Source organism: Hemiscyllium ocellatum, chromosome 11 (genome assembly GCF_020745735.1).
Source record: "Hemiscyllium ocellatum isolate sHemOce1 chromosome 11, sHemOce1.pat.X.cur, whole genome shotgun sequence".
In the NCBI taxonomy this organism is placed as follows: domain Eukaryota; kingdom Metazoa; phylum Chordata; class Chondrichthyes; order Orectolobiformes; family Hemiscylliidae; genus Hemiscyllium; species Hemiscyllium ocellatum.
Window position 1 is genome coordinate 75375645 of NC_083411.1, and position 15160 is coordinate 75390804.

The following is a 15160-nucleotide window of genomic DNA, read 5'->3' on the forward strand; positions in this document are numbered from 1 at the left end:
TGTTATGATGCACATTGTGCTAATTGCTAAATTAAACTCTGAGATTGAGCTCTGCAGTGTAGTGAACAGAGTAGAAGCTGTCTCGCTAAAATATTTTAGCTTTGTGCATGTGCAAGGAAAAGATATCGCCTGTGACCCCACTAGTTCTGTGGAATGCGTGTTGAGGGTAATGGCTTTTTGTCTGTAGAATTGCACCAGTTTTATTTTGAAAATAAAAGTTTGATGCTAACTTATCCCAGTTATCTTGTGTCAATGTAAATACTGAGGGTTCTAACAAATAAATGACTTTGGTGTGTGCTGTGGATTGAAATTTAATAGAGAGTTGGTAATTATTGAAGGTACTGTTGTACTACTAAGTCTGTTTCTTGTGAGTCCAAATATCCTGTACGTCAACAGAAAGATAGAAGGTGTTATTATTGTGTGCATCATTTGATAAATGAATTCGTGAGATTAAAAAAAAAGAAGTCCCTGAAAATCAAAAAGTTACCCCATAAAATAAGTCCTTGAGAATATCATAATGAGAGCCATTGGAAACATTAAAGACCTACGTTCTCTCTTATGAAGGATGAAAGGGGAAGGTTAAAGGAAGGGTCAATGTTGGGCCAGCATAAGGAGGCTGAAAATAGAACATAGAAAAATACAGTGGGGTACAGGCCCTTTGGCCCTCGATGTTGCGCCGACCCAAGCCCACCTAACCTACACTAGCCCACTATCTTCCATATGCCTATCCAATGCCCGTTTAAATGCCCATAAAGAGGGAGAGTCCACCACTGCTACTGGCAGGGCATTCCATGAACTCACGACTTGCTGAGTAAAGAATCTACCCCTAACATCTGTCCTATACCTACTTCCCCTTAATTTAAAGCTATACCCCCTCATAATAGCTGACTCCATACGTGGAGAAAAGGTTCTCATTGTCAATCCTATCTAAACCCCTAATCATCTTGTACACCTCTATCAAGTCACCCCTAAACCTTCTTTTCTCCAATGAAAACAGTCCCAAGTGCCTCAGCCTTTCCTCATACAATCTTCCTACCATACCAGGCAACATTCTGGTAAACCTCCTCTGCACCCATTCCAGTGCCTCCACATCCTTCCCATAGTATGGCGACCAAAACTGCACACAATACTCCAGATGCAGCCGCACCAGAGTCTTATATAACTGTAACATGACCTCAGGACTCCGGAACTCAATTCCTCTACCAATAAAAGCCAGTATGCCATATGCCTTCTTCACAGCACTATTTACCTGGGTGGCAACTTTCAGAGATCTGTGTACATGGGCACCAAGATCCCTCTGCTCATCCACACTTTCAAGTATCCGACTATTAGCTCAGTACTCCATCTTCTTGTCACTCTTACCAAAGTCACACTTTGGTAATCACTTCACACTTATCCACATTGAACTACATTTTCCACCTTTCTGCCCAGCTCTGCATCTTATCTATATCCTGCGGTAACCTGCCACATCCTTCCTCACTGTCAACAACTCCACCGACTTTCGTATCATCCACAAACTTGCTCACCCAACCTTCAAGCCCCTCCTCCAGGTCATTTATAAAAATGACAAACAGCAATGGTCCCAAAGCAGATCCTTGCGGAACACCGCTAGTAACTGCACTCCAAGATGAACCTTTACCATCAACTATTATCCTCTGTCTTCTTCCAGCCAGCCAATTCCTAATGCAAACCTCCAATGCAGCCTCAATGCCATACCTCCGTATTTTTTGCAGTAGCCTACCATGGGGAACCTTATCAAATGCCTTACTAAAATCCATATACATCACATCTACCGCTTTACCCTCGTCCACCTCCTTAGTCACCTTCTCAAAGAATTCAATAAGGTTTGTGAGGCACGACCTGCCCTTCACAAAACCATACTGACTATCCTTGATCACATTATTCCTATCCAGATGCTCATAAATCCTATCCCTTACAATTCTCTCTAAGACTTTGCCCACAACAGAAGTGAGACTCTCCGGCCTATAGTTACTAGGGTTATCCCTACTCCTCTTCTTCAACAAGGGAGCCACATTTGCTATCCTCCAGTCTTCTGGCACTATTCCTGTAGACAACGAGGACATAAAAATCAAGGCCAATGGCTCTGCAATCTCCTCCCTTGCTTCCCAGTGAATCCTAGGATAAATGCCATCAGGCCCAGGGGACTTATCTATTTTCACCCTTTCCTGAATTTCCAACACCTCTTCCCTACATACCTCAAAGCCATCCATTCTAATTAATTGTGACTCAATATTCACATTGGCAAACATTTCCTGTTCCTGAGTGAATACTGACGAAAAGTATTCATTCAGTGTCTCTCCAATCCCTTCAGCCTCCACGCACAACTTCCCACTATTATCCTTGACTGGACTTATTCCTACCCTAGTCATTCTTTTATTCCTGACATACCTATAGAAAGCCTTTGGGTATTCCCTAATCCTACCAACCAAGGACTTTTCATGTCCTGTCCTTGCTGCTCTTAGAAGTAGTACTGGTGCCCATGATTTTCTTCACAGTCCTGACTTCATGGATGCTTTCTGCTATGTCCCACTTCAAGATGTAACTAATTGTCATGGTAGCAGCAGTCTCCAACATGATTGGCACTTGCCTTGGTATCAGACAAGTAGCTCCTTGTTCCTGGAGATGCTCAGTACCTGTCATTGGGTGCTCAGCTCATCTTCTGGTGAATTAGTCAATTTTTATTTTCATTTTCAAATTAATGACCCATTGTCAGACTGGGAGCGCAGCAATGGTGCCCAAAATGATCACAATCCCTTACTTCCTGTCCTTTGAAAGCCATTGCCCCACATCCTCTCTCACTCTCCTCCCAGGGTGCTCATGACTTTACTGCCCAACAGCTCCGTGATCTCGTTCAGTCTGGGATATAAAGCTGCTGGGAAAATGGGCAGGATCACAATCTGGCACCATCTCGCCACTCGGATTGGCTCATGGTCCGAGAAGGCAGGTCTCATGCCCAGCCAGTGGCCAAAGTCCCACATCCAACCTGTACATGCTGTCCACAGCACATTCAATGTAGTGGAAGGGATTTCTTTCATTGTCATGCATTTTAATCAGCACATCAGAGAGAAGACCAAAACCCCCTGGAATTTTCTTTTACATGTCTCATGACCATCTCAATTTGCTTCATACCATCAGCCTCCTGACTTTCCATTCTATTACAGGGCTATCCATTTGTTCTTGGCTCCCCATGCCCCTGCCTTGTACAAAAAAAAAACTTCCCTAAGCACTCGACCCATTTCTATTTCACTGATGATGTCCGACCTGCTGAGCACTCCTCGCATCATTGCTGTCTGACATTGAAGAAGCTATTATTATCTCTACCCCCTGCCCCCCCCCCCCCCACCCCCAACAAGGAAACTGTGCTTGAAGGGAATGTGGAATGGTGATGGAGCAGCAGCATCTCAACCCCAACCATTCAGTTATGATGGCGTGCTGCATAAGATCACAGAATGACATTTGGTATTCTAGTCTGTCATTCTTTTGTTGGTTTGGGATGGAAGTATTTTGCTGAGCCATTGAGGCCAGTTGAAATCTCAAAGTATAGTGTGACCTTGATCAGATGGGCTGATGGGCCAAGGAGTGGCAGATGTTGTTTAGTTTAGATAAATGTGAGGTATTGCATTTTGGTAAGGTAAGTCAAAGCAGGACTTATACACTTGGGATACTGTTGCTGAACAAAGAAAGCGAGTGTTGCATTTGCATATTTCCTCAGATGGGAGTGAAGAAGATGCTTGTTTCACTTATCTTCATTGGTTAGCCATGATGTGGAGGTACTGGTGTTGGACTGAGATGGGCAAAGTTAAAAATCACACAACTTCAGGTTATAGTCCAACAGGTTTATTTGAAAGTGAGCTTGCTCCTTTGTCAGGTAACTAGCCAATGAAGGAGCAGCACTCCAAAAGCTTGTATTTTCAAATAAACCTGTTGGACTATAAGCTGGTCTTGCACGATCTTTAACTTAATTGGTCAGTGCATTGAGTTGCGATGTCATCTTGTGGCTGTAGACGATATTGGTGAGGCCACTTTTAGAATACTGTGTTCAATTCTGATGTAGGAAAGATGTTGTTTCACTTGAAAGGGTTCGGAAAAAGATCTATAAGGATGTTACTGTTATTGGAGTGTTTCAGCTATAGAGAGAAGCTGAATGGAACTTTCTCCCCGAGAATGTCGGGGACTAAGTGGGGATCTATAGAGGTTTACAAAATCATGAGGGGCATGGATAGGGTAAATAGTCAAGCTGTTTTATCCAGGGTAGGGTGTCAAAAACTAAGGCCCACCCTTCTCTTTTACTTTTAACTTTCTATGTTTGCAAAGCTCTTTAATGCCAGGTAAGAACTGAATGGAAGATGCTTTTAGATGTTACGAACACCTGTTTCAGAGAGTCTGAGAGCAGATTCTGAGCATTAATCTATTGTTGCGTACTCTTGAGATTTCACCAGTTTTGATGTCTATTTAATTTTTCACAGTTTCAATAATGAAAGAATGGGCCTTTGACTGGCATATAATCGACGTGCCTAGCCCCAACTTTGCTATTTTTCTCCCTTTTAACCTGGGGTTGAATTAATTACAAGTGTAATTCATTCATTTTTTGCAGCTGCAATTTTATAGATCTGTGCCCAAACGTTTCACATAATCTATCTGAACTTACTTTATAAAATCCAAAGTAGATGGATACCAAATTCCAGTGAAGAATTGCTGTTAAGACGAAATGGATCAATTGGAAGCTTACATCACAAACAGTTTGTCAATGTGAGGTTGGGAATTTTGATTGATATTTTGTTTACACGACAATATATATTTAAATATTCTCTAAAATGGCTTAATGCTGTTTGAATTCCACGAGCATGTTATTTGGCAGATTCCAAAAAAACAAATGACATTTTCCCATGAATAAATGGATTATGATTGCTTACAATAAAGTGTTTTTTTTTAATTGACATCTACTAATTGACTAAGCTAACTTTGAATTCCCATATTTACGCATTAATTACTTGCTTGTTTTTACTCACGGGCTGAAGACATTTGGAAGAAAAGGGAAATATTGAAAAAAAATTGACTCACACTTTTAAAATCATGTATTTCCACAGATTCTTCACTCCCATTTCCAGTTGTGAAGGTTTCAAAGCTGTTTACTGCATCAACCTTCATTAAACTTTCTTTGACAGTACCATTGATGTTTATTCGATAAAATATGTCATAAACCTGAAAATCAAACATCACTTGTTTTACAATTCTAATATTTCAATACAGCTCTAAATACTTGACCATTTTTAAATACTTAGTTCCTGCAATTTAACTCAAGTGAAAAGTCCAAGGTTTGACCTTGTTTGTCTTGGCTGGCCATGTTTGTGACAGTAGACAGTGTAAATTGTCTAATGAAATATACATGTAACAGCTTGCAGAAAGGAAATGAAAAGGAAACAGAAAACTATTCTGATATTATTACTTGGCCTTGGCTAATTAGGCAGATACCATGGCTCTATCATTACAACCCTGACTAACAATGCCACAGAGATATAATAGTCCCAAAGCATTATAATTACGAGGCCTTGGGTGGGGTGTGAGCAATATTCTGACTTGTGCACATGGAAGGCACTGTAAAGAGATTTATTGTTCAAGCAGGAATGCTGCAAATTCTGCCAGCAATCAGCTAAGCCACCTAAATAGATATTAGTTGAAATGGATTCATTTCTATCTTCTCAATGATGAGAATGACCCATGTCAATGGATGTGACATCAAACTGTGATGGCAAATGCTGAAGTGTAAGAGTGGCCATATTTTGAAGAACCCCATCTGTGTATATTTTCACAGAACTGTCAATCAAGTATCCAGAAAATATTTCATTGCACCTAAACAAATCTATCAGTTGCAGAAGGGTGAAATGAAGCATTAATGACAGTTCCTAGGTATGTTTCAAAGATTCTATGGCCTTAACTTAAATCATGACATGGATTCACATCGTACCTTATTACACTGAAATGTTTCTAAACACTTTACATAAAGACGTTCTTTTTTAAACCGATGGCTCTAATTTTGTCATACTAAAGAAATTGCATCCAACTTTATCCAGTTTTCTCTGTGAGGATAACAGCTTGGTACAAGTGAAAGTGTTATAAGTTGAAATATATGGTTAATTGGATTTGCCTTGATAACTGCTTCAATTTGGGTTTTTTTTCTCTCGCTGACATAAAAGATTTACTGCCACATGAAGCACACACTGGATTAATTTTCATGCGATGGCAAATGACTGCCAAAGGTAACCATTTGAAATATTATCTTTATCATTCTTCTGAAAATCTGTTCAGAGATGATCAAAACACAATTATTCTAAACTCACACCCTATGCCAATCAGAAGTAGCACTCTCAATGCCTCAAATCTGCAAAATTACAACACTCACCTTTAAATTCATAAAACCATGGAATCTTGCTGTACAGATGGAGACCATTCAGCCCACTGTGGCTGTGCTAGTTCTTTGCAACAGGTACTCTCCCTTCCTGCCATAATGCTGCAATTTTTTTCTCTTTGTGTTGTACACTTATCCAGTTTGCTTTGAAAGTTATTATTGAAACTTCTTCCTTTTAAGACAGTGAAATCCAGAACATGATAGCGAGCATTAAAAAGAATTCTCCCATCAGACCATAAGACCATAACACATAGGAGCAAAATTAGGCCATTCAGCTCATCACATCTGCTCCACCAAGTGATAAGTTTCTCCGCCCCATTCTCCCGCTTTCTCTCTGTAACCCTTGATCCCCTTGATCCCCTTGATACTCAAGAACCTATCCATCCCAGTCTTAAATATACTCAATAGCCTGGCCTTCATGGCCTTTTCTGAGTAAGGTGAGGGCCCAAGGTGTTTGAGGTGAGCTACTAGCATGGATTGAGGATTGGCTGTCTGACAGAAGGCAGAGAGTTGAGATAAAAAGTTCTTTTTCAGAATGGCACCTGGTGACAAGTGGTGTCCCGCAGGGTTCAGTGTTAGGGCTGCAGTTGTTCATTTTATACATTAACGATCTGGATGAAGGGACTGGGAGCATTCTGGTGAAGTTGGCTGATGATATAAAGTTAGGTGGACAGGCTGGTAGTACTGAGGAGGAGGGGAGGCTGCAGAAACAACTAGACAGTTTAGGAGAGTGGTCCAGGAAATGGCTGATGAAATTCAACGTGAGCAAATGCGAGGTCTGCTCTTTAGAAAAAAGAATACAGACATGGACTATTTTCTAAACGGTGAGAAAATCCATAAAGCTAAAGTACAAAGGGAACTGAGAGTGCTAGTCCAGGATTCTTTCCAGGTTAACTTGCGTGTTGAGTCCATGATTAAGAAAGCAAATATAATGTTGTCATTTATTTCAAGAGGGTTGGAATATAAAAGCAACGATGTGCTTCTGAGACTTTACAAAGCTTTAGCCAGGCCTCATTTAGAAGACTATGTCCAAATTTGGGTCCCACACCTCGGGAAGGACATACTGGTACTGGGGCATGTCCAGCAGAGATTCATACGGATAATCCCTGGAATGGCAGGCTTAACATATGATGAATGGCTGAGGACCCTAGGATTGTATTCATTAGAGTTTAGAAGGTTGAGGGGAGATCTAAGAGAAACTTACAAGCTAACACATGGCTTAGAAAGGGTGGACGATGGGAAGTTGTTTCCATTAGGCGGGGCGACTAGGACCCGTGGGCACAGCCTTAGAATTAGAGGGAGTCAATTTAGAATGGAAATGAAGAGACATTTCTTCAGCCAGACAGTGGTGGGCCTGTGGAATTCATTGCCACAGAGCACAGTAGAGGCCAGGATGTTAAAAGTCTTCAAGGCAGAGATTGATAAATTCTTGACCTTACAAGGAATTAAAGGCCATGGGGAGAGTGCGGGTAAGTGGAGTTGAAATGCCCATCAGCCATGATTAAATGGCAGAGTGGACTCAATGGGCCAAATTACCTTACTTCCACTTCTATGTCTCATGGTCTTATGGTGATGAATTCCATAGATTCACCACTCTCTGGCTGAAGAAATTTCTCCTTATCTCCATTCTAAAAGGTCTTCCCTTTACTCTAACGCTATGCCCTCTGGTCCTAGTCTGTCCTTCCAATGGAAACATCTTCCCAACATCTACTCCATCCAGGCTATTCAGTATTCTGTGTGATTCAATTAGATCCCCGCACCGCCCCACCATCCTTCCAAACTCCATCGAGTGTAGACCCAGGGTCCTCAAACATTCTTCATATGTTAAGCTTTTCACTATTAGCACCTTTTTCGTGAACCTCCTCTGAATAGGCTTCAGGCCTGCTACATCCTTCCTGAAATATGAGGCCCAAAACTGCACACAACACTCCAAATGTGGTCTGACCAGAGCCTGATAGAGACTCAGAAGTAAAGCCCTGCTTTTATATTCAATTCCTCTCAAAATAAATGCCATCATTATATTTGCCTTCCTAACTACCAACTCAACCTGCTAGTTTACCTTGAGAGAATCCTGGACTAGAACTCCCAAGTCTCTTTGCACTTCAGACTTCTGAATTTTCTCCCCATTTAGAAACTAGTCCATGCCTCTATTCTTCCTACCAACGTGCACGGGCTCACACTTTCCCACATTGTGTTCCATTTGCCACTTCTTTGCCCACTCTCCTAACCTGTCCAAATCCTTCTGCAGCCTGCCCACCTCCTCAATACTACCTGTCCCTCTACTTATCTTTGTATTGTCTGCAAACTTAGCCGGATGCCATCAGTTCCTTCACCTAGATTGTTAATGCATAAAGTCAAAAGTTGTGGTCCCAGCACTAAGACATGTGGAACACCATTTGTCATTGGCTGCCATCCTGAGAAGGACTCTTTTATCTCCACTCTCTGCTTTCTGCCAGACAGCCAAGCTTCTATCCATGCTAGTACCTTGCCTCTCACACCATGTGCCTTTATCTTACTCAGTGCACTCCTATGCAGCACCTTGTTAAAGGCCTTCTTGAAGTCCAGGCACATAATACCTATTGGCCCTCCTTGGTCTAACCTGCTCATTATTTCCTCAAAGCATTCTAACAGATTTGTCAGGCATGACTTCCCCTTGATGAAACCACACTGACTTTGCCCTGTTTTACCATACACTTTCAAGTATTCAGAAATCGCATCCTTCACAACGGATTCCAAGATCTTACCCACGGTCGAGGTTAAGCTAATTGGTCTGTAATTTTCAGTCTTTTGCCTTACTCCCTTTTTAAACAGGGGTATCAAGTTAGTGACTTTCCAATCCTCTGGGAATCTCGCTGATTCTAGTGACTCCTGAATGATTATCAGTAATACCCTGACTGTCTCCCCATCTCCCCACTTTTGGCAATGACGTTAATTCTGTGTCTTCTGCTTAATGACTTAACCTGCCAATGGAAACAATTTATCCTTATTTATTCTTATCAAAATTCCCCTTCACCTTTTGTGTCCCAAGGAGAACAGGTCAGTGCCTTTAGTTTTTCTTTTAACTCAAAAACCTTAGTAATCATTCCAATAAATCAACCCTGTATACTTTTCAACTCCTTGCTATCCTTCATGAACAGTGGTATCCATGATTAAACTTGAAAGGGTGCAGAAAGGATTTACAAGAATGTTGCTGGGTTTTGGAGGGTTTGAGCTAAAGGGAGAGGTTGAATAGGTTTATAGAGATTTATAAAATCATAATGGGCATGGATATTAACCAAGGTCTTTTCCCCAGGGTAGAGGAGTCTAAAACTAGAGGGCATAGGTTTAAGGTGAAAGTGGCAAGATGTAAAAGGGATACATTTTTCACAGAAAGGGTGGTGCATGTTTGGAATGAACTAGCAGAGGAAGTGGTGGAGGTTGGTACAATTACAACATTTAAAAGGCAAGTGGATGGGTATATGAATGGGAATGGTTTAGTGGGAAATGGGCCAAATGATGGCAAATCAGACTAGATTATTTTAGGATATCTGGTCAGCATGGATGAATTAGACCAAAGAGTCTGTTTCCGTGCAGTACAACTCTATGATTGGAAACAATACTATAATGACTGACTTGTGATTTATAAAAGGTTTCACATCACTCCCTTAGTTAGGACATCAGGGGCTGAGTTTTAAAATGCCTGGTCTCAGTCTGGGGAAGGATGCCCTGCAGCACTGGGTTGTATGCTGATCATCTACCTTGGTCCCACCTCTGGGTCATTTTGGGGCCAGTGACTCTGGAAGCTGGCATGTTTTGCTAAATCAAAGGTTTATTAAAACTATTCAGCAGAAACTGGCAGGAATTCTGCAGTGTGTTTACATGTGTCTCCCCTCCACTGAGACTGATTTAGAGTCAAGGCTAACGGCGGTCCACCAATAGCTGGCTGGAGAAGAGGAAGGGGGAAGCCCAGTGTTCCATCTCACGAGGAACTCCCACCCAAACACTTACTGTGGCCTCTCAGTGGAAGGGTTGCACCTGCTTGAGCATAGCCTAAGACATCTGTCGATGATAAAAAAATTAAAACATTCCTTTGACGAACCGTCTCTCTTATGGCAGATGGAAGGGCAGCCGAAATATCATCGGGGCCTCCTATTGATCCTCGAGTGAGCCTAATAGCTATCCAGAATTGAATGGTCAGCGCACATTCTGACTATTAATTGGCCACCACTTTAAAGGCGCCCAATACAACACAGGGTGGGAATTCGGCAATTCATCCGATGTCAGGTTCTGATCCCCGAACAAAAATCCAAGACGAGGAAACCAGAGGCTTTTCACTTTAAACCCGCTTTCTAAACCTTCAATGATTTCTGTGCTTACATCTCCAGAGCTCACTACTCCCACATCCCCCACCAGCTTTAAAACTATATAACTTAAAAATTTATTTTCTTCCATATTGTAACACTTCACATTTCTCTGCATGAAATTTCATGTCTGCTCATTTCAACAATTGGTTTACGACCTCCTGAGGTCTGATACTACCCTTCTCACTCTTAACAACTTGTGGGTTTCAGGTCGACTGCAAACCTAGAAATTGTGCTCTGCTTATCCAGGTCCAGATTATTAATGTGTTCCAAAAGAACCAGCGGTCCTTATTATTACTCATTTGGGGACATCACTGTGTACTTCCATTCTGAAAAGGATTGTTGTATCTCTACACACTACTTTCTGTCCCATAGCCAATTTTGTATCCACCCTGCCTCTGGCCTCCCATGAGCTTTAATTTTGCTAACAAGTCTATAATATGGTACTTTATCAAGTGTTTTTGAAAGTCTGTAAATGCATCAACAGTACTATCTTCATCTACAAGCTCTGTTACTTAATCCTGTTTTCACTTGATCTCATTCTTTCAAAGCCATATTAATAAAGAGATCTCAGTAGTCATCACAAAGGCTGTAAAAATGCAGTCCAGTATCTGTATCATAAGATTCTTCATTTTATTTGAGATACTACCCACTTCAATATTGTAAGTCCCTTACAATGGAAAGATGATAAGCCACTTGGATCATGCATAATCACTCTTTTATCTTACTTGGTGTGCCTCTGTTAAGACTGCATTTGAACAATTGCCAAGCAAAGTATCACAAAAGCTGAATAATGTGGATGCTGGAAAGCAGAAATTAAAATGGAAAATGCTGGGAAATAATCAGCCAGACTGGAAGCATATTCATAGAGAGAAACATGCATTGATGGCCAAGATTTGACCAGCCCTTGGGAAGCAGGATATGGATGCAGGGGGTGGGAGGGATGGGAAGTGAGGTGGGTGAAAATGGCAAGAAGTAGTCTGCATGATCATGGGGAATTGTGGCAGTCAGCTCCCTGAGTTGCTCCTACAACTGAAACATTTTGCAGAGGACTGGACAAGGAAGAGGCAGGCTGCCTCCTCCAAGGAAACAGGCAGCACACATTCATAACTGAAGGCCCAATTTAATAGGCATGGCTCTATGGTAGCCCAATGAAGGCCAAGACTTAATGAGGAGGGGAGCCACAGCAGCCCTTGTAACCCCAGTGATTTTCCCAGAGGGATGAATCTTCTGACATTGGGTCCCATATTGACTTTAAACCATTATTTTTTTCCTTTCCATCTCACCTGCCATGGTCTTCTGCACAGCTCAGAAGCAACCAACTCTCTCATTGGTGCAGATGATGTTTCTTTGACTGGGCCGTAAACGTCAGAAGCCTACTAGCTGTCTTGAATCAACCCATTCAGACATGTGACGGCATACCCCCGCACAATAGAGACACTACCATCGTGTCACAAGATCCCTTAATGCCATCACCAGCTTGGTGAAAGTCCACATGTAGTCAATTTGAGAGCGGTTTGCTGGAAAATAGCTGAGTTGGTCTCACTGTCACAAATGTAAGCTCAGGACTTGATTTACATTGAGATCCTGGATCCCTTTATAAATATCAGCTCAAAGTTTCAGGTCAATGGCTTTTCCTAAAATGCTGAATATTGTTTTAGTGGATAGGTAGACAAGGGAACAAAATGATCATCTCTTACCTTGAAGACATATCTTCAGTTGTGTATTTTGACTCACATAATTTTCTAAAACTATTTCATTGAGCTTTAAAACTGAGATTACATTATTCCACCCATCCTGAATTCATGTCAATGAATTCTCTGTCAATTCCAAGAAATTAGGGATTCCTTTCCCACAGATTTCCAAGCAACCAATGGTGTTGGACCTTGGGATCTAGTCCAATCAATTCATTCTAGAAGGAAATATAATTTTTCAAAACCACCAGGAAATCACTTTGTTGAACTAAGCACCCATATTACTACAGTTTTTGCCGAAAATAAGAAATGGTTGAGATCACAGCAGGTCAGGCAGCACCCATGAAGAGACAGCAAGCTAGTGTTTCAAGTCTAGATGATCACTCATCAGACTCTGATCAACTCTGCTTTCTCTCACTCATTTTAATGTATCACTATCAAGCCTCATAATAAAGTATATCCTCACCACATTTGTCTTTATAGAATGGGACTGGATTCTCCCTCCAGGTGTGAGCAGCCTGTTTTGGAAACTAAGAAAGAAAGAGATCCTTTCAGTATGGAGAGTTTCTATCTGCAATATTTCTTCTCCAATTCTCCATCCAAAGGCAAGTCTTTGATGATTATTTGCCAAACCACAGCAGAGTGCTGTGACTCTTTTGTGTAGCATTAGGAAGCAGCCGCTTGAGTTTCCTTCATGCTTTATTGACATGATATTCCATTTTCCACAGTAGAGCTTGTGTTGATAGAGTACAAAGTAACTGTTTGTCATCCCTTGATTCTGAACTGGAGCAATCCAATAGCAGCCTGTCATCCTGGATACAGCAGCAATTCCACTCATGTCTGAAACCTGGTGATCTGTTGCCATTAATCAAAGCCAGAGGCTAACTGTCCAGCCAACATTGTCCACCCTCTCCACCAGTTATAAATATTTCATTAAAACCTACACTCAGCAGCCAGCTCAGTACTGCAAGGCTGTGGTTTTTTTTTTCTTCATTTGCAGGGTATGGGCATCGCTGGCTGACCAGAATTTATTGCCAGTCCCTAGCTGCCCTTGAAGGATTGGGACAACTGAATGGCTTGCTAGGCCATTTCAGAAGGTAATTGAGAGTCAATCACATTGCTATCGGTTTGGAGTCACATGTAGACCAGGCCAGGTGAACATGACAGATTTCCTTACCTGAAGGACATCAGTGAGGTGATGGAGACTTTTCAATAGGTAGCCTGTTAGTGTTTGTGCTCTCAGACGGGGTAGTGGACAACACGGCCGCTAATATCTACCTGCCTATAGTCATACAAGTTGGTCCCTGCAAGTGCAGGAACCTAGAAACTGACTGGAAATTTCCATAGAAGCCTCCTTCAAGTGACCTCACTATGGTACTCAGTGAGCCTGATATCATTCCTTATTCTGCCTCTGTAAAAATGGTGTGGGGTCAGGGTGATGTCACACTCGCTGGTAAAAGTTAATTTTCAGCTGCACACACCTCTGAATGTGACCCCACTGTGAGACCAAAATCCATAGGTTTGCCTTCTAATCTCTCATGATATCGCTTTGGAGAAAGTGAGTACTGCAGATGCTGGAGATCAGAGTTGAAAGTGGGGCGCTGGAAAAGCACAGCAGGTCAGGTAGCATTCGAGGAGCAGGAGAATCAAGTTTCGGGCGCAAGCCATTAATCAGAAGTCAGGAATGACATTGCTTTGCCTTGATTATGAAATGAATTTGTTTCGTTGACATGATATTCCATTTCTCCACCATAGAGCTTGTGTTGATAGGGTACAAGATATTTATCGTCCCTTGAATCTGAACTGAAGCAATCCAAAAGCAGTCTGCCATCCTGGATACAGCAGCAACTCCACTCATGTCTGAAACCTGGTCATCATTTGATGGAAAACGTTGAAGTAACATACACTCACCGTAAAACCATTTGAGAACAAATTCATTACAGCTTTATTTTTGACATTACCGCAGCCTACACAATATGAATATGTTACCTCCAGTCGATTCTTAATATGAGAAGAGGTTAGAATAAAAGGGGGAGCTTGTATTATGTCTTGATCACTATAGAACTGTTATGTAGAGTCTTCGCTTCTTCTTTTAATATATCTGGAAAGTTTGAAGTCCTGTCACTTAAAATAAATCTTTACGACAGCATTTCAGGTACTGACTGTCTCTGTCTTTACCTCTGTTACTTAGATAATAATAAGGCTTGTTGCAATTTTTCTTCTATCTTTGTGGATACAAGCCGGGCGCTCTAATGACTTGTTAGGTTTAGATTTAGCTGCCAATTGGAAATTTGATTTTCATAGCTTCTGGGTAGATATAGATAGTGGTGGTTTTAAAATGATGGCAATTTGAGCGGCTGTCATTATTAGTTCAATGGTGGGACAGGTTAGATGTGAATCTGTCATCACAGCGCTGGTTATTTACCATTATGTCATTGAATGAGAAGCTGAGTTCACAATGAATTTATGTATGAGTTGATGATTTTACAGTTATTAAAAAGCATATTTCCAGCCTCTGCACCATTTGCAATATTGCGTTTTGCTCTAACATTTGAGTGGAACAAATTCAGTTGTTAGATTGTAGGTCTGCTAGTTTTTTTCCCCTTGTTTCCCATTCCTATTCACAGGAGCTCCTAATTGTATTTCTCTCTCAGAGAGTTCAAGTTAAAGAAGCTATGCTGTTGAACAATATGAGTAAA

At 41.4% G+C, this 15160-nt stretch overlaps 1 protein-coding gene across 2 annotated transcripts in view; it reads right to left on the minus strand.

The window, feature by feature from the left end:
- tnmd (tenomodulin) overlaps positions 1-15160 on the minus strand; it is a 212046-nt gene that overhangs the window by 86284 nt on the left and 110602 nt on the right. For both annotated transcript variants that reach the window (XM_060832212.1, XM_060832213.1), the window contains one exon: positions 5083-5223. In XM_060832212.1, the coding sequence (XP_060688195.1) occupies positions 5083-5223 (141 nt within the window). The remainder of the gene's footprint in view (positions 1-5082; positions 5224-15160) is intronic.